At 41.9% G+C, this 14,293-nt stretch overlaps 1 protein-coding gene across 2 annotated transcripts in view; it reads left to right on the plus strand.

Moving 5' to 3' along the window:
- The window catches only part of LOC120926714 (ras GTPase-activating protein 4-like), a 186,678-nt gene that overhangs the window by 154,760 nt on the left and 17,625 nt on the right, over positions 1-14,293 (plus strand). For both annotated transcript variants that reach the window (XM_040336869.1, XM_040336870.1), the window contains exons 13-17: positions 5,905-6,097; positions 8,942-9,079; positions 11,435-11,579; positions 12,613-12,782; positions 13,760-13,897. In XM_040336869.1, coding sequence (XP_040192803.1) covers positions 5,905-6,097; positions 8,942-9,079; positions 11,435-11,579; positions 12,613-12,782; positions 13,760-13,897 — 784 coding nt within the window. The remainder of the gene's footprint in view (positions 1-5,904; positions 6,098-8,941; positions 9,080-11,434; positions 11,580-12,612; positions 12,783-13,759; positions 13,898-14,293) is intronic.

The raw sequence follows: 14,293 nt of genomic DNA on the forward strand, positions 1-14,293 counted from the left end.
TAGGACATGTGAAGTGGCTCTGTGTTAATGATCCACAGAGCCTGAACACACCCGAGCTCATCACAGCTGACAAGGCTTAGCTGGATAATCAGTCAGTGTCAGTTCAGTGAGGGAGTAGGACGCTTCCCGACGAGTCTGCTCTCTCCAGGGACCAGACAGATAGCCAGCTAGACACCGCAGACAGGCAGGCTCCTACAATCTTTGCTGCATGAATCAACTTGCAGCCCATAGGACCGGCTCCTTCCTTCCCTTCGTGGGCCCCTCTCTTCAGGTAAGACCCTGTCTTTCAGGGCCATCTTTCCACCCCCAGGAATCGCTAGTGACCGTCCTTTTCAGGACAGCCACTCCAGCGATCCAAATTGCGGCTGTTTACCTTCTCTTAGAGCCGCATGCACCCCAATCAGTCACCCATAATCACCCCGGCCACCCGCCGCGCATAGCAGCGCTTTTTTTTCTGGCGATCTGCGGCTCTTTCCCACATCCGCGCCAGACCAGGCCTTATTCACGGCCGCCGCAATTAGGAAAGACCGCGGCTTCAGCCGTGGCCTAGCGGCGCGCCGCAAAATGGAGCACTGACAGCCTGGAAATTTTCCTGGAATTGTCAGGGATCATCCCCCTATCCCTGGAGGATCCCATCCTCCCCTGGATTAACAACCAGCTCATACCCACCAAGCCAAACAGCCCCCAAACCTGAGGCCTGTGGCCCGGTCGGCGGCCATCTTGGTACTCCTCAGCTACAGTGACACCCTTCTTCCCCCCCTTCCCCCCCCATTCCAAACAGTACTTGATCCAGGGTTTCGTCCGATCGCCTTTCAGGGATCAGGAAGGAATTTTTTTCCCTGCGGCAGCAAATTGGCTTAGCACTGCCAGGGTTTTTTTGCCTTCCTCTGGACCAAGCCCAAGCGAGAGGATTCAGCGAATCTTCCCTCTATTGCAATTAACCCCCCCCCCCCCCCCCGGTGACTGGCAACAATGGTTAAACTGCGATACTCTGCAGAAACGATTTGGGGTCTGAGACAATTCGCAACAGTATTACCAGCCGTCACCAAAAAGGCCTTAAAAATAGACCAACTTTTGAGATTCGATCAACGATCGACCATCAAAAATTTCAACCATTTAACCCAGCTCAAGCACATATCATGTGCTTTGATCAACACAAGATCGGCAGTAAAACACCGATCAGAAATCCACGATTTCTTACTACAAAACGATCTAGACTGCCTCTTTATCACAGAAAGCTGGCTTTCAGACGACTGCAACACCATTCTTGGAGAATTGGTGCCAGAAAATTATCGAATTATAACGGAAAACAGAATAGGGCAAAGAGGAGGAGGCCTGGCGGTGATCCATAAGTTTCATATTGCAATCACTAAGCCGGTCCTTCAAAATCCTCTTCCATTTATGGAAACCCTTACTCTTCAACTTCAAACTAACCCCCAGGAGACTGTTCACATTCTCCTCTGCTACAGGCCACCTGGGCCAAAATCGCAGCTTCTACCATCATTAACGGAGTTCATATCCACTTATACCCTTAACATCAAACATCTTTTGCTGCTCGGGGACTTCAATCTGTGGGCCAACTCCTCACAGGATCCCATTGCGGATGCCTGCATCGATCACCTGGAAGGATTAGGACTACAGCAACTTATATGCGGACCCACGCATGCTTCAGGTCACACACTCGACCTAATTTTCAGACAAAATCTGAAAATAAACATTTTGGGAAATGAACCTTTGCCATGGACAGACCACCATGCAATTAGTTTCATAATTTCCAAAATTCCACCAGTTATAAAAGCACCCAAGCCGGTGACAATACACTGGGCTAGATCTCAGAAGAAGCTCCATTCGGAACTCTTCAAATCTACCTTGGGAAACCGAATCGAAACTATTCATCCTCAGTTAACAGCCTCAGATACACTGGATGCCATAAATGCAGCTCTGCTACAATCAGCCGACTTAGTAGCACCGAAACGCAAAGTCCACATCCGGAAAAAAAAGCCCGGCTGGTTCAACAACCAGCTGTCCCTACTGAAGCAAGAGCGCAGAAGGGCGGAAGCCGCCTGGAAAAGAAGCCCTTCAGAAGATAACCTCATCATCTACAAGGCAATAACAACACAATATCATAAAGAAATCTTCAAAGCCAAGAAACATCATTTTTCTATGAGGATTAACAGCGCCATGAACCGCCCCAGAGAACTCTTCAAGATGGTCACCCAGACCATGAATCCGGGATGTCTTGAAGTCCCCAATTCAGACACCCAAGAGTTCTGTAATGAACTATCGGATTTCTTCATCGACAAAATCGAAAGAATCCGGGTAAGTATTCTGCAAAATAATACCCCCCTCAGCCCCCTCTTCAATCAACTACAAAACACCAACAGAAACCTTCTACAATCAACTAAGTTCACTCTGGAACCCATCTCCATCGATACCACCAAAAATATCATTGGTGCGTTGCGGAACAGCACAGCACCCAATGACATCATTCCCACCAAGCTGCTGAAGGAATGCGCCGACATCCTGGCGCCTCCCATCACACAGCTTATAAATCAGTCATTTAAGGAAGGCATAGTACCATCACTGCTGAAAGAGGGCACAATCCAGCCCATCTTGAAAAAACCTAACTTGGATCCCAAGGACCCAACTCACCGCCGCCCCATAACAGGCCTAAATATTCTCTCCAAGATAATGGAGAAAATAGTGGTACAACAGCTGCAACAGCATCTGGATACCCACAATCTACTCGATCCATTTCAATCAGGTTTCCGTCCCGGACACGGGACAGAAACGGCCTTACTCAAAATATGGGACGATGCCCTCGAGGCCGCAGACGAGGGAGAATCCTGTCTCCTGGTTCTGCTGGACCTAAGCGCAGCCTTTGACACAGTAGACCACAAAATGTTACTGGTGCGACTGGCCGAGGTAGCCAGAATCGCAGAAGGTGATTTTCCATGGTTTTCCTCCTTTCTTGAAAACCGATCACAAACAGTGAAACTGGGATCTTTCACGTCGGAAAAACGCACGGTGCCATGTGGAGTCCCCCAAGGATCCCCCCTGTCACCGGTACTGTTCAACATCTATCTTCGCCCTCTCTTTGATATTATCAGTAGCCAAGAACTACTTTATCACTCTTATGCAGACGATACGCAACTGTATTTTCGCATCTGCAACAAAAAGGATCATCATCTCAGTTTAGAGAAATGTCTCTCTTCGATAGAAAACTGGATGACTAAGAGTTATCTTAAACTCAACAGTTCCAAAACAGAACTTCTTATGTTTCACGCCAGCCGAAAGAGTCAACTGGCAACAACCTGGATACCGCCGCCCATTCTGGGCCAAATCATCACCCCTAGCTCCAAAGTCAAAAGTCTAGGAGTCATTTTTGACACCTTCATGACAATGGACGCACAAATAGGGTCAGTAGTCAGCGGATCGCACCATTTGTTGCGCCTACTACGCAGACTTATTCCATTTATCCCCAAAGAAGACGTAGCAGTCGTGGTGGGAACAATCGTGAATTCCAGACTGGACTATGCAAATGCCCTTTACCTCGGGCTCCCAAAGTACCAAATCGCTCGTCTGCAAGTCGTACAGAATACGGCCGCCAGACTGGTGACTGGGAAAAAACCCTGGGAATCAATCTCACCTTCGCTGAGAACCCTTCACTGGTTGCCAGTAAAAGACAGAATTGTATTTAAAGCACTCTGCCTGACACATAAGTGCATCCATGGGAAGGCGCCGCAATATCTTTGCGACAAGATAGAACCTCACAATTCTAATCGCGTTCTGCGATCCACTGACCAAAATCTGGTCAAGGTACCAAAAACTAAGTACAAGTCCAAAGGAGAAAGAAGGTTTGCTTTTCAGGGTCCGAGACTATGGAACGCTTTACCAACCAGCGTTCGGTTGGAGGAAAACCACCTGACTTTCAGAAGACAGATTAAAACTCTGCTCTTTTGATGTCATGAGACACGAAACATCAAGCGCCCAGAGGCGATTCAGTTCGCATGTGCCGCGCTATATAAGTTTTTCATTCATTCATTCATTCATTCTATTGTGGGATAGATTAAACAACTTCCTGTTAAGAGAATAGTCAGAGCAGAATCAATCTGATAAAGTGGCTTTGACTGTCCAGACATTACAGTGTTTCAGATGGATCCTGAACATTTGGATATTATTACTGGAACCGACACTTCGTTTGGAGTATCAGGGTATAGCCTTCGGCACAACTTAGTCCAGAGTGTTTCTTCTACACGAGTCTTTCCAATCTCAAATTAAAGCCTCCAGTCCATGTGTTGCCCAACTCTCCACATTTGTATGGGTCTTGTGCCTTAAAATAGCCTTTGTTGTGGCAATCCTTTTTTGTGCAGTTTCACTCCAGACCTCCACAATGCAACATTTTGTCTTTTTGAGAGTCCCTGGACAAATTGATATATTTGGCACCAAGGACCAGGTTGTCCTTGACCTGGTGGCGATTTGGCTGTCTATGCAGCATTGGATCATTCTGCTGGAAGTGGTGTACATCAACCATTGGGGAGAAACCAGAAATCTCACTACGGCATGAGTGGTTGACTGGATCCTGTCATAGGCAGAACTTCATATTCCCACCTTGTCCACCCTGTGCGGTACATTCCATGCATAGGCAGATATATTTCCTATTCCATGAGGTGTTCAATGACCTTTGCCACAGGTGGGGTACATTGAATGTGAATCTTCTCACTTTCAGATTCAACATCAAATGGGACAGTTTTGTGTATAGGTGCATGGATACTGTTCTGGTGGCTCATAGGATCAGTACATCCAGATTTATGCCCTTCCACTTCTAAAACCTCTTCCTTGTCTGCTGTGCAGGATCGAGACAGGGTATTTTGGTGATCTTCATTGCTCATTATCCAGGCCCAGGAGGATGTAGTATGCCAACCTAGTAAAATCCTGGCAGATACTCCGTAGGCTCTGCCACATCATCAAGATCTTCTGTCTCAAGGACTAATTTGCCATCCTGCTTCACAGTCAGTGGCTTTAATGGCATGCTGGTTGAAGCCCAGGATATGAGCTAAAAGGGTATATATGACTATTGCATTCTGGACGCTAAAATCCTACTTCTTGCAAGGTCTATCATCAGACATAGATGGCATACTTCATTTGGTGTGAGTCTTGCGGTGCCACACCAGGACTTTGTGGGACAAATCCTCTCTGTACTGCAGCTGGGTCCAGACCAGAATTCAGCTTTTTGTGCAATACAGAGCTTTGCACAGGGAATTTTCCATGTAGCGCATAACATGATGAAGACATCAAGTTCCAATCAAGTCACGTTTGCCACCTTGTTGTCCTCTATATTTACTTTATGGCTTTGGTCCATGCAAAAATCATTACTGGACTCTACCTCCTCCTGCCTGATAGAAATTAGCACTCAAGAGATCACAAGTGATGTAACAAGGTAATAGGTTGAGGAGCTGTGCAGAAAGAAACAGGTGCTAAACAGGGATAGGTGGAGCTGAACAAGGAGAGGCAGAGCTGGAAAGACAGAAGCAATATGAAGGCATGGCTCAATATTCTTCAATAACATGTAAGTGCTTCCTAAATTTCAGGAGACTAATGAGACGACTGGTCACCCAGTGTGCAGAAAGCAGCTGGTCACCTAAACAGAAAGTTTGCATGCTAAGGCAACTTTTGAACTATTGGCAGTGAAAGTGAATGTCAGACTAGAAAGGAAAATGGTCAGATTCCGTATAGTTGCATTAATGCATTATCTTTCATCTGCCTGGAGTTCAGTTTAAAAATAGGAAATCCCTGTGCCCCTAGCATCCTGGAAACAAGTCCTTATAAATGTACTGTTTTCTTACATGAAAGTTCAAATCCTTTTTTACAGTTTTTACATTTTCATCCTGTTTCCCTTCTCAGGTGCTCAGGGTTACACCGGATCCAGACTGAGAGTGAAATAATTCTGCAGAGTGCTCAGTGTCTCCAGTCTTACCTGACTGATCTTCTTATAGCAATAGCCAAGTCAGTTAACACTTGTCCAGTTACCATACGAGCTACATTCCGGCAACTCTACAGGCGGGTGGAAGAGTGTTTTCCAGAGAATAAACATATGGTTTGTAAAGACAGTTTATTAGGGCATGAATCTGATTGAATCACATACTTTTCCGACAGACTTGCCCCTTTCATAAAAAATACTTTGGAATGTACATTAAAAATAAATAAATACATATTAACAAAACAATTTAAGCACAAAAAAATCAGCTCTGAAATCAAAATATGGTTTTATGCCAACAGGAAAATCACATAAATTAATACACAGTGGTTGATTTACTAAAACTGGAGTACAGCTTCTAGGCTTTTTTTTGTCAAAGCTTAACTGAACAAGCTGAAGTTAGAAGCTGATTGGCTAACATGCAGAGCTGCACCAGCTTTTGTAAACTCCAGTTTTAGTAAATTAACCCAGTATGTTATTACTGGGAGGAAAATAAATGTTTAAAAATCCTACTACTACACTACATCAAGGTCAAGAAACAAACCCACACCAATCATGCATGCAGCTCTTCAAAAAGAAGATATTAAACTACAAAAACCAAGGGAGTCAAAAACACAGTGTAAAAAACAAAGCTACCCACCCAGAGACAGTTCACCAAGGAAAGGTCTGATATTCCTCCATGTCCTTATCCGGGTGGTATTTTTTCACTACTCCCAATGTAAAGGGATACTACTACATTTACTGTCCTGCCATTATTATTTTTAAGTTTGCCATAGATGTATCAAAATTTGGCCAGTTCAGCACGGACCAGCTGAATGGTGATCCATGTGTAGCCACTTACACTCTAACAATCGACTTCTGTCAAATGTGAATGTTGAAAATGTTTTCTCTCGATCAGTGGCTGCAGCAGAGAGTCCCTGCTGTAAGAATACAATGTTTCAGTGGGCATAATTCCTCCTTCTACCTTGCTTATGTGGATAGAGGAATCCATTTTTTTTTTCTTTTTTAGATTTTAAATAAATGATGATTGCTAAAAGTAAAGCTTTTGTATAACGGAGTGTTAAAAATTACCTGCTCTTGGTGTTGAATATGCTAGGTACGCCTTATTACTTATTCCTTTAATAATATATGTACAACTTACTGACCATTCTACTGTACCATAATATTTTTAGCAGAGGTTCTCTAAGACCCCCAAGTTATTTCAATTTAAAAAGGTTATGGAAGGCTGATCTAGAGAGTTTCAAGAAACATTTTGAAAAAAGGATATGCAGTCTTAGTTTTCCAATATTTTGGAAAAGAGATATTTATTTGTTTATAAATATTATATTTCCACAATTTTGAAAGTGTATTTTGGGCACAGGGGGTTAATTTAAAACTGTAAACCTAGACATTTGATTCACCTGTGCTATCCTATTGTGTGCCAGCTTATCCAGTTAAGCTTTTCATCTTGGCTGTATGTTAATGATGAATGTTAGCTGGTCTATAGCATTGTGTAGAACACCTGCACATAGAAATGGCCTTTCCAGTAAAGTAGTGGAAAGGCCAATGACGGCATACAAAGTGTAGTATTCAGGAACAACCAATCAGATTTCACTTTACTGATATCAGAGCAGTGAAAAGGAAATCCTGATTGATTGGCAAAGGTTACTTCACTTGGGATACTGTTTTTGCCCTTGTTGAAAGCAGTATAACAAGCAACAATACCCATGTGCTTATAAGGCACAGGAAAAACCCTGGGGAGGAAATACCCTGGGGATGAAAAAGAATGAAGCAACAAAAATGTATTTTTTACACAGAAATATTAAGGACAGCAAGAACAAAAACAAAAAAAGAGTTTTGCACTGTAATTACCAATCCAATTCCATGCATTATTTTCACTTCACAAATTTCAGAATCACCAAGCAAAGTTCTGACGGACCGAGCTTGTCTTGAAAATCCCATTAAAAAAAAAAAAAAAGTATAAAATATGATTTTTTGTTCAATATGTCTGGAATCCACTAGGAACAGAATAAACAATTTCAAGGGCTGAATAGATATTGATGAGATTATTGTATAGTTGCTGATTATTGGCGCTACAGTGTTTTTGTTGATTATTTACATGGGGCCAGATTCACAGACAGCGAAGTACGTTTGAGCGGGCGTAGCGCATCTCATATGCGCTACGCCGACGTAACATAGAGAGGCAAGACCAGTATTCACAAAGCACTTGCTCTCTAAGTTACGGCGGCGTAGCGTAAATGGGCCGGCGTAAGCCAGCCTAATTCAAATTAGGAAGGTAGTGGGCGTGTTGTATTAACTCTAACCGTGACCCCATGTAAATGATTGGCCGAACGAATGGCGCGTGCGTGCGCATGCTCAGAATCACGTCGCATATTCTCCCTAAGATACGACGGCTCAATGCATACAACGTGAACGTAACCTACACCCAACCCCATTCACGTACGACTTACGTAAACGACGTAAAATACGACGGCTGTTCCGATGTCCATCCCCTAACATGACTTACCCCTGCTTTAGGTGGGATAACTTTACGCTGGACGTACGTCTTACGTAAACGGCATAGCTTACTGCGTCGGGCTCAAGTACGCTCGTGAATCGGCGTATCTAGGTCATTTACATATTCGACACGTAAATCAATGGAAGCGCCCCTAGCGGCCAGCGTAAATATGCACCCAAGATACGACGGCGTAGGAGACTTACGTTGGTCGGATGGAGACAGAATTCAGGCGTATCTGGTTTCAAGAATAGATACGATGGCGCATCCGTGGACTTACGCGGCATATAAGAAGATACGTCAGCGTAAGTCCTACCTGAATCTGGCCCATGATGTATATATTCTTGCAAATACGTTTTATGTTTAGCTCGACACTCTTCTCATTTATGTGTTGTACTTATTTCTGTTTCTACTAAAGAGGCCTTGGTTTAATACTATTGGTAATTTTGTTGGTCTTTTTTGTTTTCCAGAATGTGAAGTTTATTGCAGTTACCAGTTTCTTGTGTCTTCGGTTTTTTTCTCCTGCTATCATGTCTCCTAAGCTTTTCCATCTCAGAGAAAAACACGCAGATGCTCGGACCAGTCGGACACTGCTGCTCTTAGCTAAGGTAACATCTGTTTATATCACATGTAATGTAAGAGAATGTGCAAAGATTGCTTTTATATTGCAGTGCAATACAAATCCAACTATAAAAAATAATAATAACTGGGACTATTTAAATGTACACCAATAAAAATGTGGTATTAAGCAACGCATGTAATCTGTTCTTCTGCTCTACAAGACTCTGAATAGCGAGTACAAAGAAGGGCAACAAAGCTAAAAAAGGGTTTGGAGGATATTAGTTATGAAGAAAGGTTGTGAGCACTGAACTTGTTCTCTCTGGAGAAGAGACGCTTAAAAGGGGATATGATTTCAATTTACAAATACCAGAATGGTGACCCCACAATAGGCATAACACTTTTTTGTGGAAGAAGAGTTTAACAAGACACGTGGCCACTAATTAAAATTAGAAGAAAAGAGGTTTAACCTTAAACTACATAGAGGGTTCTTTACTGTAAGAGTGGCAAGGATGTGGAATTCCCTTCCACAAGCCGTGGTCTCTTCGGGAGGGGGGGGGTCGATGGTTTCAAGAAACTATTGGATAAGCACCTGAACGACCACAACATACAGGGATATACTGACATATAATCACACACATAGGTTGGACTTGATGGACTTATGTCTTTTTTCAACCTCACCTACTATGTAACTATGTTAGCAAATGTGTCTATTGCCTTGTTCTAATAGCGAAAGAAAGGGTGTACTGTATTTTTGAAAAATCCTATTCAAAGAAAGACAAGTGTAGGAATCAATCAATATAAAATGTCTGCTTCTTTGTTTTATATGCACAATGAGGAAGAACAAATATGTTTAATAAAGATTTTGGTATATAGTCAAAAATAAGTCAGTGTTATAGTAACCTATGTCAGACTAAGTACATTCAATTGTTTATTTTAGCAATCAGTAAACTAACTTTAAAATAATCTCCTATTATCCTCTGGAGTTGTGGAGAAATGTATCTACACCATGGAGAAATGTATCTTCAAAATTCATGACAGAGGCACAAAAATTGCAGCTCCTTTTCCCTAATTTTTTTTCTGGTTGCAGTGACTCTGCAGCCTTTTAACGCAACCAAACAGCACATGCTGGACTTTAACCCAATTTTAGTCTCTGCTGTGATCTTTGAGCATGAACTACTTCATGGTGCCTATATTTAGTTAGGTCAGTAATGACTTGTTTTAAAGTTTAGTATATGCAAATAATTACATTTCTATAGTCTGGGCACAGTCACCCTAATAGTGGCCAGCAATATTAACGACCGCCCAGCACAGATATACTACGACAGGGTGGCCACAGGGCAGCCTCTCTGTGTCAGATCACATACCTAGTACGTGATCTGACGCTTCTGGGTCTGGGGTGCGCTGTGTGATTATACACAGTGGGAGCCCAGCGGCAGGAACCACAGACTCTATGGGCCAGATTCACCAAAGAGATACGACGGCGTTTCTCCTGATACGCCGTCGTATCTCTGTTTCTATCTATGCGACTGATTCATAGAATCAGTTACGCATAGATATTCATAAGATCCGACAGGTGTAATTGTTTTACACTGTCGGATCTTAGGATGCAATACCGGGGCCACCGCTGGGTGTAGTTTGCGTCGTAAACCAGCGTCGGGTATGCAAATTAGCAGTTACGGCGGATCCCCGACGGATTTTCGCCTTCGCTACGTCGTCCGTAGTCAAGTTTCCCAGTCGCAATTTTAGTCGTTATTTGACCTGCCCTAACTTAAGTCAGCAATCGTATTGCTGTCTAAAGTATGGCCGTCTTTTCCGCGTCGAAATGTAAAATTTAACGTCGTTTGCGTAACACGTCCGGGAATACGGAAGTACGCTACGCGCGTCGCCGTTCGAAAAAATGATGTCACGGCGCGCAAAGCACGGCGGGAGTTAGGAAACGGAGCATGCGCAGTAGGTCCGGCGCGGGAACGCGCCTAATTTAAATGGCACACGCCCATTTGAATTGGCCCGCCTTGCGCCGGAGGCCGCCGGGGTAGTTTTCATCGCAAGTGCTTTGTGAATCAGGCACTTGCGATGAGAACTTGCGGCGGTGTACGATACGTTACGCCGCCGCAGTTCTATGTGAATCTGGCCCAATGTTCTTTAGCAAGGAACACATTAATAATTATGCTACAAAATTTAGTGTGTGATGTAAGTTGCCTCCAGCATTGCTCCTGTTTCTTCTTGCTAAAGGTTGCCATAAAGCGAAAATAAACCCATCTTTTCAAAAAACAGTTAAATTCCTGGAATGCAAGGATCGCTAAATGTCACATTTGCCTGTGACATGTGAATTAGGAAAATGCAGCTATAAAAATATATTTCTATATAATACAATTTCAAAATAAATATTTTGTTAATTTTAGGCAATACAGAATGTTGGTAACATGGATGCTCCAGCAAGTAGAGCCAAGGAATCATGGATGGCTCCACTACAACCAAGTATTCAGCAAGGAGTTTCACAGCTGAAAGAATTCATTATCAAACTTATAGATATTGAAGAGAAGGAAGGTAATAGTGCTTTATAACAATTTTATCAAAAAAATACAAAAAATTTGAGAAAACACAACAAATTCAAGACAGTAAGAAGTTGATTTACTAAAATGGAGAGTGAAAAATCTGGCACAGCTGTGCATAGAAACCAATCAGCTTCCAGTTTTTTTTTCTCAAAGCTTAATTGAACGAGCTAGAACAAGTAATGCCACGTACACACAATCCGAAAATCGGACAACAGATCGTCCGACTTTTTCCGTTTACTAGTCGCAAGTAGAAATTGAATAGGTTACTAAAGTCACGAAAATTCTCGTACGACAGAAAAAAAAATCGGAAGTGATGTCATGTGTTGTAATGTATTTGTGTTGTATTTTCGGACGACAACTGTACTGACCAAACGAAAATCGTACGACGAAATTTTCGTGCATGTCCGATAAAATAATATCGGATGAACTGTCATGATCGGCTCACGGAAGCCCTGTACTAACGATCCGATTATTGGACGATTCTTCCTCGGACGACATTTTTCGTACAATATTCGGATCGTGTGTACGTGGCATTAGAAGCTTATTGGCTACCATACACCGCTGTACCAGATTTTGCACTCTCCAGTCTTAGTAAATCAACCCCTAAAAGTCTAGGTTAAAAGAGTTGTAAAGTCAGAAGGTTTTTTTATCTTAATGCATTCTATGCATTAGGATAAAAAGCCTTCTGTGTGCAGCAGCCCCCCTAATACCTGAGCCCCATCTCTGTCCAGCGATGTCAACAAGTCCTTTTACAATCACTTTAAAGTCAAATGATAATTATAAATATTATCTGGTTTAGAGTGACACGAATTATTGATGAAATTTTCTAAGTAGGTGATGTTATCGTCAGAACAAAATTTGTTGGGTTATCTCCATTATTCTGAGAATTTGCTGAAAATGATCACCGAAATTGCCCAGGGCAAAATACTAAATATGCTAAACTTCTAAAAAGTTGATATTTCCCATAGAAAAAAAAAAGCTTTGGTAATTGGATTACATTTATTATATTGGCTTTTATCTTGCAGAACTAGATCTACAGAAGTCACTAAATCTTCAGAGCCTTACTGTCAAAGAAGGTCAGTTAATGGCCTACAAAACTAAATGCAAAGGATACCTACTGACTTCATCTTTCAAAAAGCTTTTCCTTTCACTAACTGTTGATGCCTTAAATTTTGCCAAGACTCAGTTTTCAAAGGTAAAAAATGTATTCATATTCTTTATTCCCTTGTAATGTTCAAACTTTTTGTAAACTTAATTACTGCATTTTTACCTGAAAGCACAGCCCAATTAAAATTTTCCGTCTGACTTTACCTATTACAAAAGTCTCTGCTGCAAAACTTACCACTTTTTTTGTACTGCACCAGTTTTCACTGGATCAGTGCAAAAGAATTTAGTGATCTCCATAAATGACATTTTCACAGAAACCACAACACTGCTTACCAAAATAGTAGACATGAGGGTTGTATGAACTATACCAGTTTCACTCCTACACGTAGCAAAAATTTGAAAATAAAACGTCTTATGTGTAGGAAAATACAAATATAGTAATTACAACTGCTCACACCATATGTCACTCTCTCATGTGCATAAAATACTCAAACCATGGTTTACAGTAAAGAAAACCACTTTTCACCATCACCGCAGCCAGTGTTGATAGGGGAAACCCCCATGTGGAACTATTGTGTTCTCCTGATGGGGTGGAGCCAACTTGGCAATACACTGAGGCTGGGGGAACATGACTGCCAATTTGATGTTTATCAGTGTTCTCCCCTTTCTGTAGACTCATGTTACTCCCTTCCTCTACCTCAGAACCAACATCAGAATCAAGTAATGTCTGTGCATCCTCAAGAAGCAAGTGGCTGACACGGTGTTTAAATTATTCAGCTGACTCCTCTGTGTATGATGCTGGGGCTATGGCAGGAGTAGCTGTGGACAAGGAGGCAGAATAAGCCGCTCTGGCAGCTGCAGTGGACTGTGCGCTAGTGTCAGCTTGGGTGATAGAGGATGAGGAGGATGGATAGGAAGTGAAGGGAAATCTTACCAATGAGACACATATGGCAAAAAATACCAAACATGGGTTATAACCCTCCTTAACTCTATCTAACAAAAAAATGCCTATAGTTCTGCTTTAAGTAAGAGTTTTTGTTTTATATATTTATTTATTTTTTACAGACAAGTTCATTTATACCTCTATCAAGAATTCGAGCCTTGGAAAAGGTAGAAGAAAAGTGTTTTGGGAATTCCAATGTAATGCAGATCATTTACACAGATGAAACTGGTAGCCTGGAAGCGTTATATTTGCAGTGTAAGGTACTGATAAATTGTATTTTAGGAACAAACAATGTCACCAATGTAAGATGGTATAGACTCTACCATTAGTGTATTAATAGCATTAAACAATGTACCTATACATCAACACATAATTTGTTTTGTTACATTATGTCGCTACTCTTTGTTAGTATCAGATACTTATAAAGTGGGCTATGAATGATTTTTTGACCATTTACTGACAAATACTTATTATACTGTGTGTTTGCTGGATTGCGTAACATTTGCCACATATCTGTAGTTCCCATTGTTCAGTAAGAAAGTGTATAAAAGTCCTTTTAACATTTTCCATATTTATCTGTATTTATAATATGGTGAATGTTATACGCAGAGGCTCCTATTGATCTTTTTAAAAGTCAAGGTTTGCAGAATCATTTA

Source organism: Rana temporaria, chromosome 2 (genome assembly GCF_905171775.1).
Source record: "Rana temporaria chromosome 2, aRanTem1.1, whole genome shotgun sequence".
Lineage (NCBI taxonomy): Eukaryota > Metazoa > Chordata > Amphibia > Anura > Ranidae > Rana > Rana temporaria.